Source organism: Petaurus breviceps, unplaced genomic scaffold, assembly GCF_028583685.1.
Source record: "Petaurus breviceps papuanus isolate PSGF00001 unplaced genomic scaffold, PetGlider_PUasm1.0 90792, whole genome shotgun sequence".
Classification (NCBI taxonomy): domain Eukaryota; kingdom Metazoa; phylum Chordata; class Mammalia; order Diprotodontia; family Petauridae; genus Petaurus; species Petaurus breviceps.
In genome coordinates this window covers 9,552,388-9,575,709 of record NW_027187347.1, presented here as the reverse complement: position 1 = coordinate 9,575,709, position 23,322 = coordinate 9,552,388, and the positions used below count along the sequence as shown (strand labels likewise).

The 23,322-nt window shown below is 41.1% G+C and overlaps 1 protein-coding gene across 5 annotated transcripts in view; it reads right to left on the bottom strand.

Annotated features, from left to right (window-relative positions):
- BOC (BOC cell adhesion associated, oncogene regulated) overlaps positions 1–23,322 on the bottom strand; it is a 104,762-nt gene that overhangs the window by 14,116 nt on the left and 67,324 nt on the right. For 4 of the 5 annotated variants that reach the window (XM_069069879.1, XM_069069876.1, XM_069069877.1 and 1 more), the window contains 6 exons: positions 18,845–18,991; positions 14,470–14,613; positions 11,766–12,059; positions 11,029–11,301; positions 8,840–9,147; positions 999–1,161 (listed from right to left, as the gene is read on the bottom strand). In XM_069069879.1, coding sequence (XP_068925980.1) covers positions 999–1,161; positions 8,840–9,147; positions 11,029–11,301; positions 11,766–12,059; positions 14,470–14,613; positions 18,845–18,991 — 1,329 coding nt within the window. The remainder of the gene's footprint in view (positions 1–998; positions 1,162–8,839; positions 9,148–11,028; positions 11,302–11,765; positions 12,060–14,469; positions 14,614–18,844; positions 18,992–23,322) is intronic. The other variant, XM_069069878.1, reaches the window with a different exon arrangement.

Sequence of the window (23,322 nt, the reverse complement as noted above, 5' to 3'; positions counted from 1 at the left end):
CTCTCTCTCTCTCTCTCTCTCTCTCTCTCTCTCTCTCTCTCTCTCTCTCTCTCTCTCTCTCTCTCTCTCGCTCTCACACACACACATACTTACACATGTACGTTTATTTTATTTTTAATTTATGGAATAAAACGGCATTTCCATAATATAGTATAAGAAAAAGATGATTGCACATGAAACTCCAAATCTATTATGTATAACTTGATACTCCTTTTAAATATATAATAAAGTTATCATGTAAATTTTTTTCTTCCCTCCCCCCACCCTAGAGATGGCTACCATTTGACACAAATAGGCACACACACACACACACACACACATACTTATTCTATACATACATCTAGTTATCAGCTCTCTGGATGCAGATAGTATCTTGCTTCATATGTCTTTTATAGTTTATTTGGATGGTTATAATAGTCAAAATGACTTACTCACTTAAAGTTGTTCTTAAGACAATCTTGCGGTTACTATATACAATGTTCTCTTGGTTCTGCTCATTTCACTCTTATTTCTCTGTATGTGTGTGTATACATACATATACATATATATATACATACATACATACATATGTATATGTACCCCTATATAGGAGGTGCTTAACAAATTCTTGTGGAAGAAATTAATATTTTAAAGTATGATTTAATTTTCTTGCTCTGCTTTACCCCATGTAATACTGCTATCACTTGGTATTAAGAGAAGGAAGAGAGTCAGATTCAGAGTACTGTAGAAAGTTATAAAATCAGGAATGGAAATAAGGTACCCCATCTATCCAGGGTCTACATTAGGAAAAGCACACAAAGAAGACAAGTAATCACCAACACAGATCCCAGGAGGTTTTACAACAAATGGAAATACCAACTATACAGAAAGATAAAGGCCAAGATTTTCACCAGAAGTGAGAGAGAAGAGAAACTCCTTTCTCATGTAGGGAAGAGTCCTCCAATAGCCCCTGGGAATGAAGCCCAAAAGTCAATGAGGTTGCAGCATATAACTATTACCAGTTCGAAATGTGACCATGGCTGTCTGTCCCTCCCCAGCACAGTTGTAAGCTGCCATTTCAACTTCATATAAGCTCCCAGGATCCAATCTGGTCAGTGTCAGGCGGTGTTGGTTAGCTGGAATGCCTGAGATGGTCCACTCATCAGAAGAATTTGTAACCTGCTAGAGAAAAGGGATTATATGAGGTATGGTCTTTTCTGAAGGTTTCTACTAAGTGCTTTTTGGAGTTAAAGGATTCACTAAGGAGGAAGGCACAAACAACAGAGATTTAGTGGGGAAGAATGGAGGAGAAAGGGTCAATTATGCTGTGATATCAGGTAGGCCCTGTAAGAATTTTCATAAAGGCAGACTCAACTTATGAAAAATTATTTTACCCTTACTTTATAGTAAAACTGAAACAGTTTAGGAAATTAGAGAAGATCTGATCTGGCAGATATTCTGCTCATACTTGAGAGTTGGAATTGGAAAAGGCTTTTCCAGTCTCACTGGTAACCTGAACAGTAATCCTCTCTACAACATCCCCAATAAGTCATCCTCCAGATTGAGCTTGAAGACCTGAAATGATAAGAAACCCAATTCCTCCTGCACAGCCTATTCCATTTTTAGACTTCTATTGCAAATATATATTTGTCCTTAAAGAAAGCCAAAACCTGCCTCTCTTTAACTTCTTCTATTCATTATTCTGAATATACCTTCTGGATCTCAGGGGGAAAAAAAAATCCAAACTGTTCTTCTGCATGATAAGCCTTGTAATATACTCAGTGACAGCCAACTTGTTTCCACTAAGCCTTCTCTTTTCTAGGTCTAGCATCGGCTCTGGACCCTTGCATGGCATGGTCTCAGGTCCCATTAATTACCCTCTTCTGGACTAGGACAGGGTAGGGAACCTGCAGCCTTGAGGCTTGTGGCCTTCTAGATCCTTGGGTGCGGCCTTTTGACTGAGTCCAAGTTTTACAGAACAAATCCTTTTATTATTTATTCTGTGAAGTTTGGATTCAAAGGGCTGCACTTGAGGACCTAGAGGGCTACATGTGGCCTCAAGGCTGCAGGTTCCCCACCCCTGCTCTAGGATGTCACTTTCCTAATGTAGGGACCTCCCATTAGAATGTAAATTCACAGAGAGAAGTGATTGCTTCATTCTTTCTATTTGTATCTTTCATGCCCAGCACAAGGATAGTAAGTAGGTATTAATAAATAAACACTGATGATTGATTGATAATACTCCAACTGAAGAAACAGATCAAAAGTGGGCTGACCAGAGCACAGGGGACCGATATCTTCCTCATTCCTGACACTGTGCCTTTCCTAATTCAGCCTAAGCTCTCACCGGCTCTTGTGGTTGCTGTATCATTGTTGATTAATATCAAGCCTTAAGTTCCCTAAACCCCAAAGATATTTTTTTTTGGACAAACTTCTGGCCAGCAACACTTCCTTCCCTTTGGTAAAATGGATTTTTGAGCCACTGTGGGACTTTACATTTCTTTTAAATTTCATCTTTAAAAACCAAACAAACTAGTAACAAAAAGCCAAAGGTAAACAAAAACTTTATGCTTCCTTCTTGTTTGTTCATTTATTTAGGGGCAGCTAGGTGGTGCAGTGAATAGAGCACTAGCCCTGAAGTCAGGATGACCAGAGTTTTTTTAAATCTGTACTCAGACACTTGACACTTATTAGCTGTGTGATCTTGGGCAAGTCACTTAATCCCAACTGCCCTGCCTTCCCCTCTCAAACACACAAAAATTTATTTGGTTCTTTGTTACATGTTAAAGATTTTACGTAAGATTTTACTTCTTACTTTTGTCAGTTAGCTTTTTAAATATTTATTTTAATAATAAAATTTACTCTTAAAAAATAAACACTTTAAAAAATTAATGTTACTAGATTTTTTTTAGAGTTCACCTTGAAGCCAGGAAGAACTGAATTCAAATCCTGCCTCTGACACATACTGGTTACGTGACTGAGCAAATTAGCCTCCCAATGCTTTCAGAAACCCATTAAGTTGCAGAGAAGGTGCCTACCTCAATTGGTGGATGGATTTTTTTTTTTTCCAGTTGGGAGTTCCCTATATCAATGAAATCCCAAGTCCTGATCCTATCATTATTGGCTTTCTCCTAGCCTATTGAGATCAATTGATCAACAAGTGTTTATTATGCACTTCCAATGTATCAGGCATTGTGCTGAGTAACAAAGAAAAAGTAAAAGCAGTGCCTCTCCTCACAGAGTTTACATTCTAACAGAGGAGCCAACATGCCCACAAATAGACACAAGATACACTGAGTAGCTACAAAGTAACTTTAGGTGGAGACACTAGCAACCTGGGGATTGGGAAATGGTCCTGTGGTCATACTTGAACTGAATCTTGAAGAAAGTCAGCGATTACAAAATGTGGAGTAGAGGATGGAGCATTCCTAGCATAGGAGACAGTCAGTAAAAAGGCATGGATGCAGGAGATAGGGTTGTATGTGAGGAGCAGTAAGGCCAATATGACTAGAAGAGTAATGGGTAGGAGAAACCAGGTTGTGCTTTAAATGCCAAACAGAATTTATGTTTGATCCTAAACATGATAGGGAGTCACTGAAATTTACTGAGTAGGGGAGGAGCGAACGTAATCAGACCTATACCTATACTTGAGAAAAATCACTCTGGCAGCTGTGAAGAGGTGAGAGTGGAATGAGGTTTGAGGCAGGGAGACTTATAAAGAGGTTACTGAAACCAACAAAGCGGGAGGTAATGAAGTCCTGAACTGGGGTGGTAGCTGTGTTAGAGGAAATAAAGGCACATATACAGGAGATATTGTGGAAATGGAAATGACAAGACTTGGTAACTGATTGGAAATTGTAGATGAGGGTGGGAAGCTGAGGAAATCCCTGAGGTTTTGAGACTGGAATGATGGCGATACCCTTCAAAGAAATAGGCAAATTCACAGCATGATGGGTCAGGGGTTGGGGATGATGAGTTCTCTTTTGAATGTTTGTGGGACATTCAGTTAGAAATGTCCAGTTGATGATGCAAGACTGGAGGTCAGGAAAGAAATCAGAGTTAGATGTAGAGATTGAAGACCTTTTGAGATCTTGACTCTTTTATCTAATGGTCAAATTGTCCCTCTAAATTTTTTGTCATTTGTGAAGTAGATAAGCATGTCGTTATGCATTCATTCGAGCCATTGATAAAAATGTTGAACAACCTAGACATCTTCCTTCCCTTTGAGTTGAAGCAGTAGTGAGCACTCTCTCTCTGCATCCAATCATTCAACCAGTTCCAAATCCACCTAACTTTACGATCATTTAGTTCACCTCTCTTTATTCTAGGAGCACGGCCTTTTTATCTTACTCCGTCTTATTCTTGGTTTTCTACCACCTTGTCTGACCACTCTTTCTCACTATTATTTACCAGGTCACCATTTACATTCCATTCTCTTAACTGTGGACATTCCCCAAGGCTCTTGTTCTGGTTCTCCTTTTCTATATAAAAAACAATGTTGGACTAGATGGTCTCCAAGGTTGCTTCTGGTTCTAGATCTCTATGATCCTATATGTTCTACATCCCAACCAAAATGATTTAATTGCAAATATCAAAATCCAGCATTTTCTTGTCTTTGCATAGCCGTCTCCCATGCCTAAAATGCCTGGATTCCATGGGGCAGTACTTGAAGCAATAAAAACATAGCACATAGAACCCTGGACTTGGGATCAGGAAAAATCCAAATTCTTCCTCAGATACTTACTAGCTGTGTGACCCTGGGAAAACTGCAATCTCTCTGTGCCTTAGTTTTCTCATCTGTAAAATGAGTAGGTTGGAACTGATGGTCTCTAAGACCCCTTCCAGCCCCAAATCTATGATAATATGAATCAGCTCAAGTAAGAGATTTCTACTGAAAAGTAAAATAGGAATTTTCCAGGGAGGAAATGACTGGTAGGAAAAGACTTTTATCCCCAAGTAGAATATTACAAAAGTAGAACAAAACCTACCATTCAAGGGACGAGGATGTTTTGGGCTTAATATCAGTTTTTCTTAATCTGTGCCAAAAGGGTGAGGTTTTCATAAGCTGTGAATCCCCAGTGGTGTTGGAAATCCAAACACGGTAGTGCGGGGCTTGTGCAAGATGGACCAGGAAATGAAACATGTTACACACGTGTGAAAAAGCAAAACCTGCCAGGATGATTTCAGCTCCCTGGTGTGGAAGGGAACATGGAAAAAAAAAGTCCTGAAAGGGTCACTCTTGTGTTTTTTTAACTCTTTTTGTCTGTCATAATCCTCAAAGACATACTGACTCTCAAGAAAGGAACTTCTTTCAAAGTATCATTTCTGCCTTGCTGGTATCCATTGAGCAACTTGAGGAACACCGGGGCTTTTGCAGCCTAGGAACAGCTGGGCCACTGTTTCTCTGGCTTCTCCTGGTGCCCTCAATCTTCCCCTGTCAGGGCCCATACTTCCCTTGGGATCGTCAAAGAAAAAAAATGTAATGTCAAGGTAATTAGTCACTGTCAAACAAGGCAAGAAGATAAATTATGTCAGTGCTGGCATTTCCAGATCGCCACAGCCTGGTCACTGCCAGTGTGCTGCTCAGTGGGGCAGCTTTGGTGGCCACCTATGGCCTGAAAAATATTATCCAAGTTCAGCCCAGGCCTCTTTTCTTGGGAACCAAGGGAGTTTGTTTCCTATTATCCTCCCATGCCTGATTTGGTATAGCCTATGAGAGAAGAGTCCAGTTATATGGGAAAGTGAATCCTAGTATGCCTCTTTCTATGCAAAACTGCCTTGTGTTTGAGACTGTTGTATTCCTTTTCTCAACAGTCTGCTTGCTGCAAGGCATCCCTCTGCTAAGGGTTAACAGGATGATGTATTCTTGGGTGCCTGAAGAGTCATGTCCAACTCTCTGTGACCCTATTTGGGGTTTTCTTGGCAAAGATATTGGAGTGGTCTTCCATTCCCTTCTCCAGCTCATTTTACAGATGAGGAAACTGAGGAATTAAGTTACTTGCCCAGGGTCATACAGCTAGTGTCTGAGGCCAGATTTGAACTCAGGTCTTTCTGACTTCAAGTTCAGTGCCCTAACCATTTCACCACCTAGTTGCCCTGATGTATCTCCTTGCCTCAAGTCTTTCCTCACTTCAGTCTAATCCCTCCTTAGTTACCAACCAAATCTCCCTAAAATGCAGATCTGATCACACATAAACTCTAATAGTTTCTTCTCAACTACAAATATAAAGTTCCAGAGCATTTAAAGCTTTTCAAAACCTAACCTCTTCTTACCTTTCTTATTTTCTTTTGATCTGGTCTTAGACCCTTACTAGTTGTATGACCCTGGGCAGTCACTTGACCCTGTTTGCCTCAGCTTCCTCGTAGGAAATTACAAACCACTCCAGTATCTGGGCCAAGAAAACCTCAAAGAGGACCATGGAGAGTTGGACATGATTAAAATGACTAAACAACAAAAAGCACAATTCCCACCGTCTACCTTTTTTCTTTACTACTCACGTGATGCTGAACGCTGCCAGAGGATGTCATGGGAGTATGTTCTTTGGTCCAATGACAAATTAATGTTATCGAATTTCAAATGAGCCTTCACTACTAGCAATCCTCTTATTCACCTCAAATTGATCGACTCACTGTTGCCCACAAACATCTGTTCTCCCTATTCAAACCTCCTACATCACTCCATGACCTAACAAAGTGCCTTGTACATAATGAGTACTAAATATGTCTGTGTTGAATTGAGTATCTTTATTCTTAGATGTAATGATACCTTCCCCCTGAGGTTATCTCCCACCTTTTTGTTGTTGTTGTTCAGTTATGTTAGACTCTTTGTGACCGCATTTGGAGTTTCCTTGGCAAAGATACTGGAGTGGTTTGCCATTTCCTTCTCCAGATGATTGGACAGATGAAGAAACTGAGGCAAACTGGGTTAAGTGACTTACCCAGGGTCACACAGCTAGTAAATGTCTGAGGCTGGATTTGAACTCTGGTAGATGAGTCTTCCTGACTCCAGATCTAGCACTCTATCCATTGCACCACCTAACTGCCCTTTACCTCCCATCTGCCCTTTCCAAATGTGTGTGTGTGTGTATACATTTTGTATGTACATAGTCATCTTCATGATGTACTGGTCACTAGACTGTAAGCTCCTTGATAGCAGTGATTGTTTTTTGCCTTTCTTTCCCTCCCTGACTCTTAGCACACTGCCTGACATACAGTTAGTGCTTAATAAAGATTTGGTGACTTCTTCCAAAGAGGAATAGCTATCTTTAAGTGGTGAACATAGTGAAACATATTCCGTGTTTATCAAGAAAATGCTTGTTGCGCTCTTGAGAAAAAAAAGAAAGTCTCATGCACTCAGCATGAAGAACAATGTTGTTAAGGATTTTTAAAAAGAAAAAAGAACCTAGAAAATAATGGAAATCTCCTCTGAAGTAGTGAACATATCCCCAGCCTTACTGTGCTGGCTCGTAATTAAGACCTAAAATCAACAGAAACAGTGAAGTTGATTCTAGTGACGCTTGGGCTTCTTTCTACCATGGAGCCAAATGACTCTCCCCAGGGATCTGCTGAATATTCACCTTGACAGAGAACCTGTTGTTCAGAAAGGAATACTTGAGGCCTAAAATGGTACAGTCAGCTTATAACCTGCAGCATCTGCTGGGTAAAGGTAGAATTAAAATTCAATTCCAAAAACTCTGGAGGAATACTTTAAACGACCACAGAAAACACGCTTATAATGACTGTCTCATTCTGTTTTTCTGTCTTCAAAGACAATTCATCAATGCTAGGATACTGCAGGGTACCAGTGATCATACAATCAAGAGTTGGAAGGGACCACAGAAGTCATCTAGTCTAATGCCACCATTTTACAGATGAGGAAACTGAGGTATGGTTTGTGAGGTAGAGGCAGGATTTGAACCTAGGTCCTCCTGACTCCAAATACAGTGTTCTTTCTAAAATATCACATTGCCCCTTTGGGCCCAAAAGTGGTTCCAAAGGAAAGAAAAGATGATTGTTAACAAGGAGCTGACAGTGATGATGATGATAATAATAATAATAATATATTGTTCTTGTATAATATAATATAGAATGCAATATTGTATAATGTTTAATAATTATTATGAAACATGAGATCATACAATATTTATTATAATATATTATGAAATAATATATATGATACTAATGATTATAACATTTATATAGTACTTTAAGGTTTGTAAAACTTCCAAGGAGACTCAGACACAAAGCAGCTTCTGGGAAAAAGAAATGAGCGTTCTGATTAGGCCGAAAATATGGCTCTTTCACAGATTTATTAGACACTGAGGTGTCTGCTCCTTCCAAGTTGGTATATCCTGGTCAGCCATAGTTCTTCGGACTGATAGGTATCACCAGCTTTGAAGAATGCCAGCCCCACCTCCCATTTTCTGTTGAGGGGGCCATATTCCTCCTCGTTTTGTAACCTCAGTGTCACCTCTGACTTTCGGTGTCTCTCATAATGACACCTTCCCTCCACTCACACAGCCACCCCTCAGTGCTAGAGGTTGGATTTTTAGGGGAGGAGGTTAGGGTAGTGTTTGAGTGGAAACACCTGTGGGGATGAGATGGCTGGCCACAGGTGAAGCAAAATACGACTCTACAAGATGAATGACTGAACCCCAGGTTCCCTGTTTGTGAAACCTTATTGTGGGGTTCTCACTGGGTATATTAGACAAGGAAGAAAAAGACTGTCAAGTTTCTTATGCAATCCTACCCTAGAAGGGGGCATCACTGATTTTAGAAACTCCCCAGCAACAATGCCAGGGGTGCATCTACCTCCTTTTCAATACTGCTAGGCTGGGGATCTGGAACAAAAGGACCCTACCTTGCGGTGCTTCACCAGGTAGTAGAGGATTGGAGCTCTGTTACCACTGTCATGTCGAGGCCTCCACACCAGCTCATAGTAGTCTGTCTTGGATGTCCTGGGAGAGCTGAGAATGACAGGAGCCTCGGCTGGAGACACCTGCCCCTTTGCAGCTGTGCACTGTAGGGAGCCAGGCAAGGCTGTTGGCCTAGGCCTCAGAAGCATAGCTCGATCCCTCAGGGTCCTATCAGGGCTGCTAGGCCTAGCAGGAGGTGTGGGAGACTGAGCGGATCCAAGCTTGGCCTCTCGCCATGGTTTCAGGGTTGTTCCTAAAGACAAAAGAGGAAAGTAGACATAAGGAAGAGCCATTTTAAATGCTATTACTTGCCTGAGATTGTTAGAACTTGCCTTTACTGGACATATTTGCTTGAAAATAGAGAAAAGAGTCAAAGGGAATCAGGAGACATGGGAAGTAAGATTTTGAGACCACGATATTAAAAACGAAAATCACGATAAATTATCAGTCACGTCTGACTCTTCATGGCGCTGTGGACCATTCATGGGGTTTTCTTGGCAAAGATACTGGAATAGTCGGTCATTTTTTATTCCAGTGGATTAAGGCAAACATATGTTAAGTGATTTGCACAGCAAGTAAGTGTCTGACGCCACATTTGAACTCAGGCCTTCCTGACCCCAGGCCCAGTGCTCTATCCAGTGGGCCACCTAACTGCTAATGAATACATGCTAATATATACTAAACTCCTACTATATAATTGAATAATACACAGATTCTAGAACTAACCAGTCAGTCTCCTTCCTAAGATGGAAAGGAGTTTTATGATACTGTGGGGCTGGAGAAAGTGGTAGCTGAAATGCTCTCCTTAGACAGCCCAAGTACCAGTACACAGATTGAGTGGCTCACAGATGACCACAATGTTTCTAAAATAGGATGGCTTTTATGAGTATTTATAGGCAAAAGTTCTTCTCTCCCCATTTAAGATGGTAGGGCCCAGATGTTAAAATTCAACATATTCAGATTAAACATTTATCAGAAGTCTAATGTGTCCAGAGCACTGTGCTAGATCCTGGGGGAGATATAAAGAAACAGGAATCTCTTCCTACCTTTATAGAGTATATATTTTTAAAAACTCTATGTCAAAGGATCTGGGTTCAATATCCAGCTCTGCCATTTAGTACCAATGTGGGCTTTATGCTCTCTGAGCCTCAGTTTTCCTCATTGGTGAAAACAGGAGCTTGGAGTAGATAAAGGTCCCCTCCAGCTTCACTGCTATGGTCCCTGTTCTCATGGAACATGGAACATACTAATGTCCAGTGTTAATTGGGAGTAAGTAGGGCAAGGACCGAGGAATGCCATTACTCTCTAAGGGTCAAACACTGTGGTGTGCTCACAATGTTTCCCCTACTCCACTGAGGTAATAGAATGGGAATAAGTCGGGGCAGCTAGATGGCATAGTGGATAGAGGCCTGGAGTCAGAAAGACCTGCATTCAAATCCAGCCTCAGACTCTTACTAACTGTGTGACCCTGGGCAAATCACTTAACGCTGTTTGTCTCCATTTCCTCGTCTGTCAAATGAAGTGGAAAAGGAAATGGCAAACTACTCCAGTGTCTTTGCCAAGAAAACCCCAAAAGAGATCATGAAGAGTCAAGGCACAACTGAAAAATGACTAAATAATAGGCCGGGAATAATGTGGGCTTTGAGAATCTGAGAGTGACTGGAGAGCAACAGGAAATTAGAAATCAGCTGAAAGTAGATGGGAGTGAGCAACGCAAACATGTTCCTCATGAAGCCTTCTCTATTTACACTGACCAGCACTGATTTCATGTCTTCCTTATATCATTCATAGCAGTTATTACCTGTGAAATGCATTTTTCAGAATTCGATGTTTATATGCAGTTCAGAAGTCTGTCTCATACACTGTCTTGTACTGGTTTCTAATTATTATTATGTACTTTTCCCTGTTAGTCTTGAATTATTCATGCACATAACTCTTCTCTTTATAGCAAGATCTTTAAAATCTCCTTGAAGAAAGAATACTCTAATGGTTAATACTCAAATAATACTTGTTTAGTTGAGTTCAACTGAGGAAGGTTGACTGTCTTTGCTTTACAGAGTTAAGGATAAGCAATGAATAAAATACAGATACAAATGTTGTGGCCAAAAGAAGATGGCCAAAAGGGTCAACTCACCAGGCCGGGCTGTCTTCAGCTGTGCCATAGCCTGGGCACTTCCAACTTCATTCTCTGCCATGCACTGGTATACCCCGTCATCCTCAGGACCTACGCTCACCACCCGCAGGGCCTTACGGGAGAGCCGCAGACGCTGGCTGGCAGCTAGGGGCACAGCATTTCTCATCCAAAGCACTGAGGGCTGAGGGTTCCCCCGTACTTCACAGGTAAACTTGGCACTCTGTCCCCATGGGATGATCTGTTGAGATAGCTCCATGGTGACCTCAGGGGGCTCTTCATGGGGGGAAAAATCAAGGTTACAATGGTTACAAGAGGAAGAAATTGGCTACGTCTCTCACATGCCCTAAACAGAATGATATTAGAAAAAGTGAAGGGGTGGCTAGGTGGCACAGTAAATAGAGCACCAGTCCTGGAGTCAGGAGGACCTGAGTTCAAATCTGACCTCAGACACTTCACACTTACTAGCTGTGTGACCTTGGGCAAGTCACTTAAGCCAAATGCCTCTCCAAAAAGCAAAAAAAAAAAAAAAAGTATGGGAGGCTGGCACTCATAACAACTGCAGGGAAGAGTATGTAACACTCTGCCTGGTTCCATCAAAACAGTTATTAGAGTTCCCATCCTGCTACTCAGTTACTGTGTGACCTGAGGACCTGACAACATGAATCTAATTTTGCTCATCTGTAGAAGGAAATAATAGTACAAGGAAGGAGAAAGAGAAGAATGAAGGTGGCACTCACCGAACACTTGGACATTGTAGAGTATGACTGCTGCTCCTGGCTCCCCAACTCCATTGTCTGCCATGCACCTGTAGCTTCCAGAATCTTCCTCACTGGTAGTGTCAATCAGGAGGTTGGTGAGTAGGAAGCGGGTTTTGTTGTAGCCCACAATACTGGACCCATCCTTAGCCCAGGTGACCCTCGGAGGTGGGATTCCGCTAGCCACACACTCCAGGATAAGGCTCTGGCCCTTGGTCACAATGATGGTCTGAGCTTCTGGGGGGTAAATTATCCGAGCGGCTTCAGCGGTAGAGCCTGGAATGATAGAGAAGAGAAAAAGAGAAAGCACAAAGTCTGTAATGGGCTGTTTCTAAAAGAGATAGATATCAAGTCAATAATGCTGTCCTGACAAGATCTGGGAAAGCCAATCTTGGAAACTGACAAAACTACAGCTCAGTCACCCGAGACTGTATTCCCAGGGAAAGTAGAGGTCAGTCCTGAACCCCCAGCCTGTGAATGAATGGGAGTACTTGGTGACTGCCCTCACGGGGCATACACTAATTAAGCTCCACCTCAGAGGACCTGATTTCAAAATCCCACTCTCCTCCTTACTAATACACTTGGCAAAATCACTTAACCTTTCAATGCCTCCCTTCCTTCATCTATGCAATGAGAGGTTGGATCAGGAAATTTATAGAAGAGGGTCTCATCCTTTTTTGTGTTATGGACCTCTTTGGCAGTCTGGTGGACCCCTTTACAGAATAATGGTTTTAACTTTTGAAAAGGGACAGGGTCGAAGGAGAAAACAGAATAAATGGGGGGGGGATAGGATGGAGGGAAATATAGTTAGTCTTTCACAATATGACTACTATGGAAATGTTTTGCATAACTACACATGTACAACCTATAATGAATTGCTTGTCTTCCCAGTGGGGGTGGGTGAGGAGGGAAGAAGGGAGAGAATCTGGAACTCAAAGTTTTAAAAACAAATGTTAAAAAATTGTTTTTACATACAACCGGGAAATAAGATATACAGACAAAGGGGGATAGAAATCCATCTTGCCCTACAAGAAAGTAAGGGGGAAGGAAGGAAAGGGGAGATGGTGTTGGATATAAGAAAAGGCAGACTGGGGGATGGGGTATTCAGTATGCTTGCCATCTTGAAGTGGGGATAGAGGAAAGATTGGGAGAAAATTTGTAACTCAAAATCTCATGGAAATGAACGTTGGAAACTAAAAATAAATAAATAAATTCTGGGAGAAGAAAGGATAATGGTTTTAAATGCATAAATTAAAACAGATAGAATTACAAAGTAAACCAACTTATATTTCCCACCAGCTGTTCTGTTTGGTTCTAACTCTATAAACATCATCTCCCTGACCCCCATGATTGTTGTGGTTCAGTCATATCCAACTCTTTGTGACCCCATTTTGGGGTTTACTTGGCAAAGATACTGGAGTAGTTTGCCATTTCCTTCTCCAGTTCATTTGGCAGATGAGGAAACTGGGTTAAGTGACTTGCCCAAGGTCACACAGCTGGTAAATGTCTAAGGCCAGTTTTGAACTCAGAAAGAAGAGTCTTCCTGACTCCAAGCCTGGTGCACTATCAAGCTGCCCAACATAGGCTCATCACCAGAAGTCTCATCATAGAGAATGATTTAACTTTGGCACTCATTACCTCCTCAGTATCTTCAGTGGCCTCTCCCCTTTTACTGAAGCAAAAAACTCCCTAAGCTTCCCTTTATAGAACAGCTCAGAACTTCCAGCCAATTAGACTGCAAGCTCCTGGAGTGGAACTGTATCTCTCTTTTCCTTATTTGTATCCCCAGCACTTAGCACAGTGCCTGGCTCACAGCAAGCACTTGATAAATTTTTATTGACTATTGACTACTGACTACAGTTACCAAAAATGTTTTTAAAAAAAAGTTCACAGAACCTGGGTTAAGAACACCTAATAAGGTACCTGCTAGCTCTGTCTCTGTGATCCTATGATCTTTGTCCTTGTGGAACATACATAGTAAGCTTTTCTAATGTCTAATATTAAGAAAGAGTAATTGGGACAGCAACTGAGAAGAGCAACTACATTAAAAGCTTTTTTTTTTTGCTTTTTGGAGGGCAATTGGGGTTAAGTGACTTGCCCAAAGTCACACGGCTAGTAAGTGTGTCAAACGTCTGAGGCCGCATTTGAACTCAGGTCCTCCTGACTCCAGGGCTGATCCTCTCTTCACTATGCCACCTAGTCGCCCCCTACATTACAAGCTTTAAGACATTTCTTCTATATATTAGCATAGCAAAAAGGGAAAAACTAGGAACCTTCTATTCTGTGCCCCCATACATGGCTACTGCTTTCTTCTCCTGAGAAGGAAACCTATGAATTCTTGGCAGTATGATGAGAGATGCCCACTCCTTATTACATCTGTCAGAGTACAGGTGTGGCAATGGCTGAAGATCTGTTTTAGGGAGGGAATACTAACTGGGAATACAGCTCCTCAAAGACAAAAGACACAGGTGGATGAGGAGAGAGAGGGAAAAACAAACCCTCGAGCCTCTCAGTCTTTGAACACCGAGCCCACATTGCTACCCTGGTTCTCTGAGGCTACTTTTTTGCCTACTGACACAGGTCACATTGTAGGGAAAGGAGAGACCCTGGTTCTCAGCCTCCTTCGCTCCTCCGCTCTTCAAAAGGGGAGCATTCTCCAACCTCTAGAAGAAGCAGGTTCTCTTACGTCGCACACGAAGCCGATCGCTGGAGACAGAAGTCTTCACCTCCTCAGTCACGGGGTTGTACGCAGCACACTTGTACATCCCTTCATCTTCCTGGCTGGCATTGACAATCTGGAGGTTTCCTGATGGCATGATCAGGTAATTGTCTGTCAAAGAGACAAGGGAACAGATAGGACCTCGATGTTTTGCCTCGAGCAAGGCAAGGCACATTTCAATCTCTCTTTATCACAGATCTAGAGCTAAAGGGACTTCAGAGGCCATCTAGTGCAAAATCCTCATTTGACAGATAAGGGAACTGAGGCTCAGGAAGATTAAATTACTTGACCAAGGTTCCACAAATATTAAGCCTCAGATGTAGCCCTGAACCCATATCCTCTGACTCCAGCGCTCCCTCTATTTGACCACATTGTCCTTCTTTCCCAACCTCTTCTAAATAGGGGTGTAAAGGTGAAAAGCCAAAGAGAAATTCAATCACAGCATCCAAATCCCTGGTATGAACCATTTAAAAATGAAGTAGAGGGAAAACATTCAGGGTAGTAGAAAAAACACTGGGCTTCAACTTAGGAGTCCTAAGTCTGGATCTTGACCCACTGGATCTGTCATTTATGAACCCTGTAAGTGTATCATTTAATCTCTCTGCGCTTTAAGGTTTGTTTGTTTTTTTTCCCTATTGGCAAAGTGGAGACAAAAATACCTGCCCTGCTCACTTCACAGGGTTGTGGCAAAAATTAAATGAGATAATGAATGTGCAATCACTTTGAAAAAACAATAAGAGTTATAAAACAACCCTGCCGGTCATGCCTGGGCCAGCTCAAATGCCATTTCCTTCATGAGTCCTTCCCTGATGCCCTCTGCCAAAACGATTTCTCCCTTCTGAGTGCTTCTTTAGCAATCTGCTGGTTTTGCTCCTACAGAATTACCACAGACTCTATTTTGTATTACAGCTATTTATAAACAAGCGTTATTTTTCCCTAGTAGAATGTAAACTTCTTAAGGGTAGGGTCTAATTTATCTTTGTATGTCTGCCAGCATATCATCTTATCTTTGTATCTTTACCACCTCAGCATCTTATACAAAGCAAGCATTTAACAAACATTTGTTGGAAGAATAGATGAAATCTAAGCTACCATTGTTCTGCCAGCTCAGTGAAACTCTTTCTTTCTAAAGCACCAAACACAGTGGTTTATTTCCTTCTGGGATGTGAGCGCTGGACCCTGAGTCTGCTGTGAGAAGGGTTAACTAACTAAGGAGCAGATTCCCCCACTCCTTGACACCAACTGCCTTGGTGGCTTTCAGGTCTCTCTGCAGGTGAGATACCGACTTGTCAGTTTTCTCTTTGTTTTGATTTTCTTCCCTGGGAGAGGGCTTTGTCCCTGCAGCTCCAGACAAGCCATTCCAGGAGACATGTGGGAGTGAGGCAACAGCCCCAGGTGTACTGGTGTTAACAGCAATTCAGTGAGGTGAATGGGGATCCCATAACTTTTCTGGGACTGGAACAAACTTTGGGGAGAGGCCTGGCTGCCTAGCTTCCGCTGGTGGCAAGAGAGAATTAAAATCTTCCTCCCCTCATTCCCTGCCTCTTAGGGAAAAGAATATTCCATCTAGTGATCCTATTACTAGGTCCATAAGTCCCAAGGAGGTTAATATGGAGAAGGGGGAATAAGCATTTATATAGCTATATGTGTGTGCATATACATATATGTATACATGTATATATATACACATATGTATACATGTATATATACACATACATATATAACATATAAATATTATATATGTGCACATTAAATACCAGGCTATATGCTAACCACTTTAGAAATATTATTTCATTTGATCCTGAGAACATCTCTGTGAGGTAAGTACTAGTGTTAACCTTATTTTACACTTGAGGAAACTGAGGCAAACAGAGGTTAAGTGATTTATCCAGGATCATCCAGTTAGTTAAGTGTCTGAGGTCAGATTTGAATGCAGGTTTAGACCCAGCAATCTTTCTGCTTATTCCACTTAGGTACCTCTAAGGTTAACACAGAAAGAATGATCCAGCATATCACAAATGACTTGTAGCAGCACTTGGGGAACTGTTTTTGTTCTTTCTTTGTGTCCCTAGTACTTAGCACAGTTCCCGGCACAAAGTAAGCATTTAATAAATGCTTATTGATTGACTGATAGTAAAAAAACTGGAAATCAAAATGGATGTGCATCGATTGGGTAATGGCTGAACAAATTCTGGTATATGAAGGTAATGGAATATTATTGTACCATAAAGAACAATGAATAGGAGGGAATAATGGAAACAGGGAAAGAGCTGCAGCAAGTGATACAAAGCGAAGAAAGCAGAAACAAGAAAAGCCACACATTGACTATGATAATGTCAAGGATAACACTAAAGGGCACAGAACTGTGATGAATGAATTATAATAAAGTCTCCAGACCCAGAGACCTGATAAGGAAAGACATCTTCCTCTTAGTAAAGCAGGGGTTACTATGGCTTATGGGACTTGGTGCATGCTGTTAGAAGTGGTCACCACATCAGAAGGCTCTGTTTAAGTGTTTTTCTTCATTACAAGAAAGGGTTCAATGGGTGTGTGTGTGTGTGTGTGTGCATGTGTGCATGCCTGTGTTGGGGCATGCTCTGCATCGTTTTAGACAAGTCTGTCCATGTGTCTATGAATCCCTCACATGTGTTACATGTACAATAATGTACAAATGCACAATAACATTCTCTTACATTCATATACCACAATCTGTTTAGCCATTACTCAATTGATATACACCCATTTTTACTATAAATCAATCAACAAGTATTTATTGTTTACTCTGCACCACACCCATTTTGTTGCCATTTAAAAAAAACCTGTCAATCAACAATAACTATGATGTGAAAACAATAAAGCTCTTAAATTTAAAAAAGGGGAATGATCATGAAGTTCCAGTAGCTGTGGGAAAACAAAAATTACTTCAGGGAAAGAACTTAAATAAATAAATAAATATATATATATATAATTTTTTTTTTGGAGGGGGGAAGGCAGGGCAATTGGGGTTAAGTGACTTGCCCAAGGTCCTGCGCCTACTAAGTGTCAAGTGTCTGAGGTCACATTTGAACTCAGGTCCTTCTATCTCCAGAGCTGGTGCTCTATTCACTATGCCACCTACCTGCCCCAAGGGAAAAAACTTTTTAAGCAGTGAGGAAAGAGTCCTATATTTGTGTGGCACCAGAGAACCTGGGTTTGAATCCTGGCTTTGCTTTTTACTACCAAGACAAGTCACTTCAAGTCTTGGGGTCTCAGTTCCCTCATCTCATAAAATAAAACAGGAGAGAAAAAGTTAGGCAGTTCTGTCCTACAATGCTATGAAGAAGTTGAATTCACTTGAAAGCAACAGCCTCTAAACCATGAGAAGTAACTGGATTTGGGAGGGGGAGGGAGACAGCACATTCTGGGAAGTAGCAAATATTTTCCTAGTTGGAGGCTCTGAGATATATGGAGAAAACCCATTTAAAAAAAAAAAAAGAACCCAAATCCATCACAGTGAGGACTGAGGAGGATCAAATGGCAAGAGTTTAGAGATATAACTCAGGACCCCTAATTGGCTGATAAAAGGTTAAAAAAAAGTAGCAAACAAGTTCTCCAGGTCAGTCAAGGGGGGGAGCTTTCAATTTGGTTAAATTTAACTCCACAAATACTTATTAAGCTGCTACTGTGTGCTAGGCACTGAGGATTGACATTCAACAACAACAAACATGCCCTGCCTTATGAGGAATACAACATGCAGCTAAGCAAACACAAAATAGTCGCAAGAGGGAGAATGCCCTAAAGAGAACAAGAGGTCAAGGCAGTGATATGTGAGCTGGGGCCCCGACGACGTAAGCCCAGAATTCTAAGTGGTAGAGCTGAAGAGGGAATGGACTTGAAGTTTAAGGGGATAATAACACAGAGGTGCTGAGTTTGGCTAGAATGTAGAGTGCATGAGGGAGAACATGTGTTAAAAAGTCTAGAAAGGGAAGCCAGAACCAGTACTGGGGTTTGTCTTTTATCCTAGGGACAACAGAGAGTCGGCAAAGATTCTTGAGCACAAGAGTGACATTAGATCTGAGTTTTTAGGAATATAATGTGGGCAGCTTTGTGGAATGTGAACTAAAGATGGGAGAGACAGGAAGCACTGAATTAAATAAATTCCAACAGCATATCCCAGGGACAATGAAATTCACTCTAGGGATTGGGTGGGGAGGAGGTCTTTGAGTGTTTTAGGGACTTGGGGAAGTAGCAGAAAATCCGTACTGAGATCAAGACTTTATTTAGAGACCCTAAGGATGGAGAGGGGGCAAGAGTAGGGAAGGCCAGTGGTCTTTTCAGCCCTGCCATACCCTGGACTACTGACCTCTAGAGGCTTCCAGCCATTCTTGTTTGACACTGTAGCGAACCTGGGCTTTTGGATGACTTTCTGGAAGATCACAGGCAATGACAGCTGTATTCCCCTCATCCACTTCAATAATATGCTGCCCATCAAACTTGAAGTCCTGGAGATCTACAAAAAGAAGGCAAAAATGCTTGGTTGGGTTGTTAGAAGCTATAAACATTAAAGAAACTTAAAAGAAAATCCCAAATCTTTAACTCTTGACTTTTTTTCAGACAGATTTTTATAATCAGGTTATATCACACTTAGGACATATGGCAGGAAGTCTGGGTTTGGGGTGTGGAAGTGTCATCATTTACTATCTACAAAAGTTCACAGGGTTATATGCATTGAACCTTACCATTTAAGGGGTTCTCCCTTAGGTACAGTTAAACTTGGTGGATGGGGAGGGCAGAGAGGCTATAAAAGGGGGTAAATCAGGAGGCTGACACCTACACAAGATATCTGCCTTTTCCATTATACAGATCAGAAAGGAAGGGGGTGGCTCTTTCTTTTTTTCTCCTTTCTTTCTTTTTCTTTCTACTCCTGCCCAAACAGTCTTTCTAACCACACTGGAAATGATCTGTTACCCAAAGCATTCACTGCCATGTGGATTAGATAAACCCACAGAGTTTAAATAAAAAACAAAATAAAAAATAGGATTAGCTCTCTTCTTCAGGCTAGCCTGGAATACATTTCCTCAGCTCTTCTCCCAGGCCTCAACAGAGAAAGTTATCAGACCTGAGATTGTGTTCAAGTGACAACCCGAATACTAGTTGAGTTATTATTATAATTATGATACCAATGATATAATAACAGCTCATATTTATACAGCACTTCATGAAACTTGTTGCATATATTATCTCATTTGATCTTTGTAAAAATCCTGGGATGGTATTGGAATAGTATGACCTCCTTTTTATATATGAGAAAATCAAGACTCAAAGGCTCACTGTTAAGTTGCTTTCCCTTTCCATCCTTCCAAGATCACATTGTTAGTAATCTGTAAAACTAGCATCTAAAGCCAGGTTTTCCAGCATTGGATTTCTAGATCCATGGCCTTTCCCATTATATTAAGGCTACATGTAAAATGCCCTCCAAGTCTTCACACATGTGAATACTGTAGTCTGCATGGATGGGCCCTCTCCTAGGACAGATGGAAAAAGTGAAGACGCTCTCTGGGGCACCGAAGGGAAGGAAGAGGAGACAGCCCAGGAAGAGTTAACTGGGACAGTATATATTACTCTGGCTTCGGTCAAATGAGAACAAAATGTGAAGATCCTGAAGTCGTAGGTACCTGTCTGGTTCTCCTCACTAGGCTGGATGAAGGACAGTCAGGCTTCTGAGCATGGGAGAGAAGGGGGCTCATCTTGGGGAAAGTGGCAATATTGTGTAAACAGCTCTTAAAAGACCATGAAGAAAGCAGTCAGAAATAATGGGACCAGATCCTCAAAACAAAATTAGTGGAATATGAATCTTCCGTGAAATCTCCTTTTTAAAGAAATGAGGCTAAGGTTTAGAGACATCTGCCCTTTCCAAAGGGAATCCCATGTGATGTATGTAAGTTAATTCACACACACACACACACAGAGTTTTCTCATTACCAAAATAATAATTTTAAGTGTTTTGCAAACCTTAAAGTTTTCAATCTCCTTTCTCTTCCTCTTTCCCCCTTTACCTCCTCTCTCCCATCTCCCCCACTAAAGATTTTGATGTAGTGAGGGTATTGTTTTTGTTATAGTTTCCTCCAAACTGGAAATGTCCCAACAAGGTCCTATCAATAGCACATTCTGCTTAGCTCATGAGAAGTGATATCATCAGAGCTCATTGTAAAATGACCAAAAGATACTGCCAGCTTTTATTGTTCCTCTCCTCTAGCTCTAGAAAAGGAAAAAGGCAAGTATAAAGTCAGATTCTCACCAAAGACCCCATTTGGGGTTTTCTTGGCAAAAATACAATAGCGGTTTGCCATTTCCTTTTCCAGTTCATTTGACAGATGAGGCAAACAGTTAGATGAGTTGCCCAGGGTCACACAGCTAGTGAATGTCTAAGGCCAGACTTTAATTCAGGAAGATGAGTCTGTCCAGGGCCCCACCTGGATACCCAAAGGCCAGAGAGTAATTACCAAATTCAAAATTCCAGGCACTACACCAGCCTAACTAGGATTTTTCAGGTGGTTTCCCACTTAGTGGAAATGTCATAATCTGAAGACTATCATCAATAGTAAAGCATCTGGGTTTCTGAACTCCAGTTACTGTCCCTTTGACCTGAGAATACTTTACAGTGTGAAACATGACTCGATGACCTCTAAGGTCCCCACAGTTACTGTGGTAGCTGGAACAGAGTAAATGTTCACTGACTGATTGAATTGTCCTGCCAAGTTTGGCTAAATGTGGCTATTTTACCAGAGTTTTACTCCAGTGTCTCATTGTGACATTAATGTGACTCTGTTTTCAAAGGCCATGCCAGTGAAGCCTAGGTTCTAGCAGATTTGACCAAGCTGGAAAGACTTCAAATATGGACCTGTTAATTAAATGTCTGTCTAGTAATTAAATGTGTGAACTCACTAGGTTCAAACGGGTTAATTGGCAGGTTGGCCACATGAATTTTTTTTGACCACTGAATCTTCTGAAGGATGTGTACCAAGTCACAGAAGAGTAGTGATCTGCATCAGTGAAGGGAGAGCTCACACTGAAGAAAGCATAGATTCTCAAAATATTGAAGCAAGGAAAAAAAGTCATGCCTAACATTAGTTATGGTGAACAGGAAATCAATAAACATTTACTGTGCACTTACCATGTGTTAGACACTATGCCAAGTGCCAGGGATACAAAGCAAAGTTAAAAATCAGTCTCATCTGTCAAGAAAAGCTTCTTATAGAGGAGAATGAGATGATATTCCTAGGGTTGGAAAGTCATCTCATCAAACCCAATCATTTTACAGATGGGGAAAGTAAAGTCCAAAGATATTACTGGCTTGTTCAAGATCACACAGATATGTGAACTTGGGACCTTTCACTCCAAATTCAACCTGCTTTCCACTGTACAACATGGCTCCTCCACTGTGGGTTAGGGTGAGACAGAATGCATTACTATATATAGAATTCACAGAGACAAGGAAAACAACAAGTTGCCTAAATTAGCACTTTGCATTTCTCTAAGGTACTGCAAGTACAATTAGCTTCCTTCTACTAGACTGTAGGCTCCTCAAGGACAGGTGACATGTCTCAACCAGCCCCTCAGTTCAAATAGCACTTTTTGCAGGAGGTCCTTCAGCTGCTGGTACCCTCCCCTCTCAGGCTACCTTCCATCAACTCTTTATGTAGCTTGTATATACCTAGGTATGTCCATGTTGTCTTCCCCACTGGAACATAAGCTTCCTGAAGGCAGGAACTACTTGTTTTGCTTTGTATCCTCAGTGCTTAGCATAATGATAAGCTATTGTAAGAGTTTCATCAATCCTTGGTGGTTGATAAAATTGCATCGCATAAATAATAATAATAAAGCTAGCATTTGTATAGTCCTTTAAGATTTGCCCAGAACGTTACAAATACTGTCTCATCTTATCCTCAAAACAATTCAGGAAGGTAGGTGCTATTATTATCCTCATTTCACAGATGAGTAAACTGAGGTAAATAGAGGTTATGAATTGCCCAGTATCACGGAGCTAATGATTGTTGAAGGCTAGATTTAAACTCAGGTCTTTCTGACCCCAGGTACAGTGTTCTGTCCTCTGGGCTACTTAGCTACTCAATGAATGTTCGACTAAGTGAAACCGAGTTTTCATCACCCAGAAATCCTCGGTGATTCATGCTAATGGTGTCAATCTTGTAAATATTATCTTATAGGTGGAAATATGGTAATCCTCAGCTTTGCTGTCCTTTAACTTTTTTATTTTCTTGTGTCTTGTCTACCCTAAGAGATGGTAAACTTCTGAAAGATACATCCCATTACAAATGGCATAGTGCTTAGTGTGCCATCTGTCCTCAATACATACTTGCTCAATGTATTTATCAATAATGCTTGAGAGCTTCTCATCCTAGGAGAATGGGAGGGTCCTGCTTAGAGATGAGGATGACCTGAATAATGAAAAATGAAAGCATGGCCCTCGCCCAAAGTATTCTAGTGAAATACCTGGAACTTTGTTTTTTCAAAGCAAATGTATTTTTTTAAAGCAAAGGTACTAATCCTCCTTCAGGATGGTTCATGTGGTACATGCCAAGTTGGGAGATTCCAAACAAAGCAAGTTTTGAATAAGGCTTATGGGCATCTGAAACATTCCTTAATGGCTGAGAACTCTCTTTCATGGTCTGATAAATCCAAAATAACTCCACCAAGATTGTATTCTTTTTTTTTTTCTTCCCTTCTGAACTGTTACAAAGAAATTTGCTTGAAGCAAAAATAAATTTAAACTAGAGATGCGCCACTAAAATGAGTTTGGCACCGGCATCATCTCCACCTTAA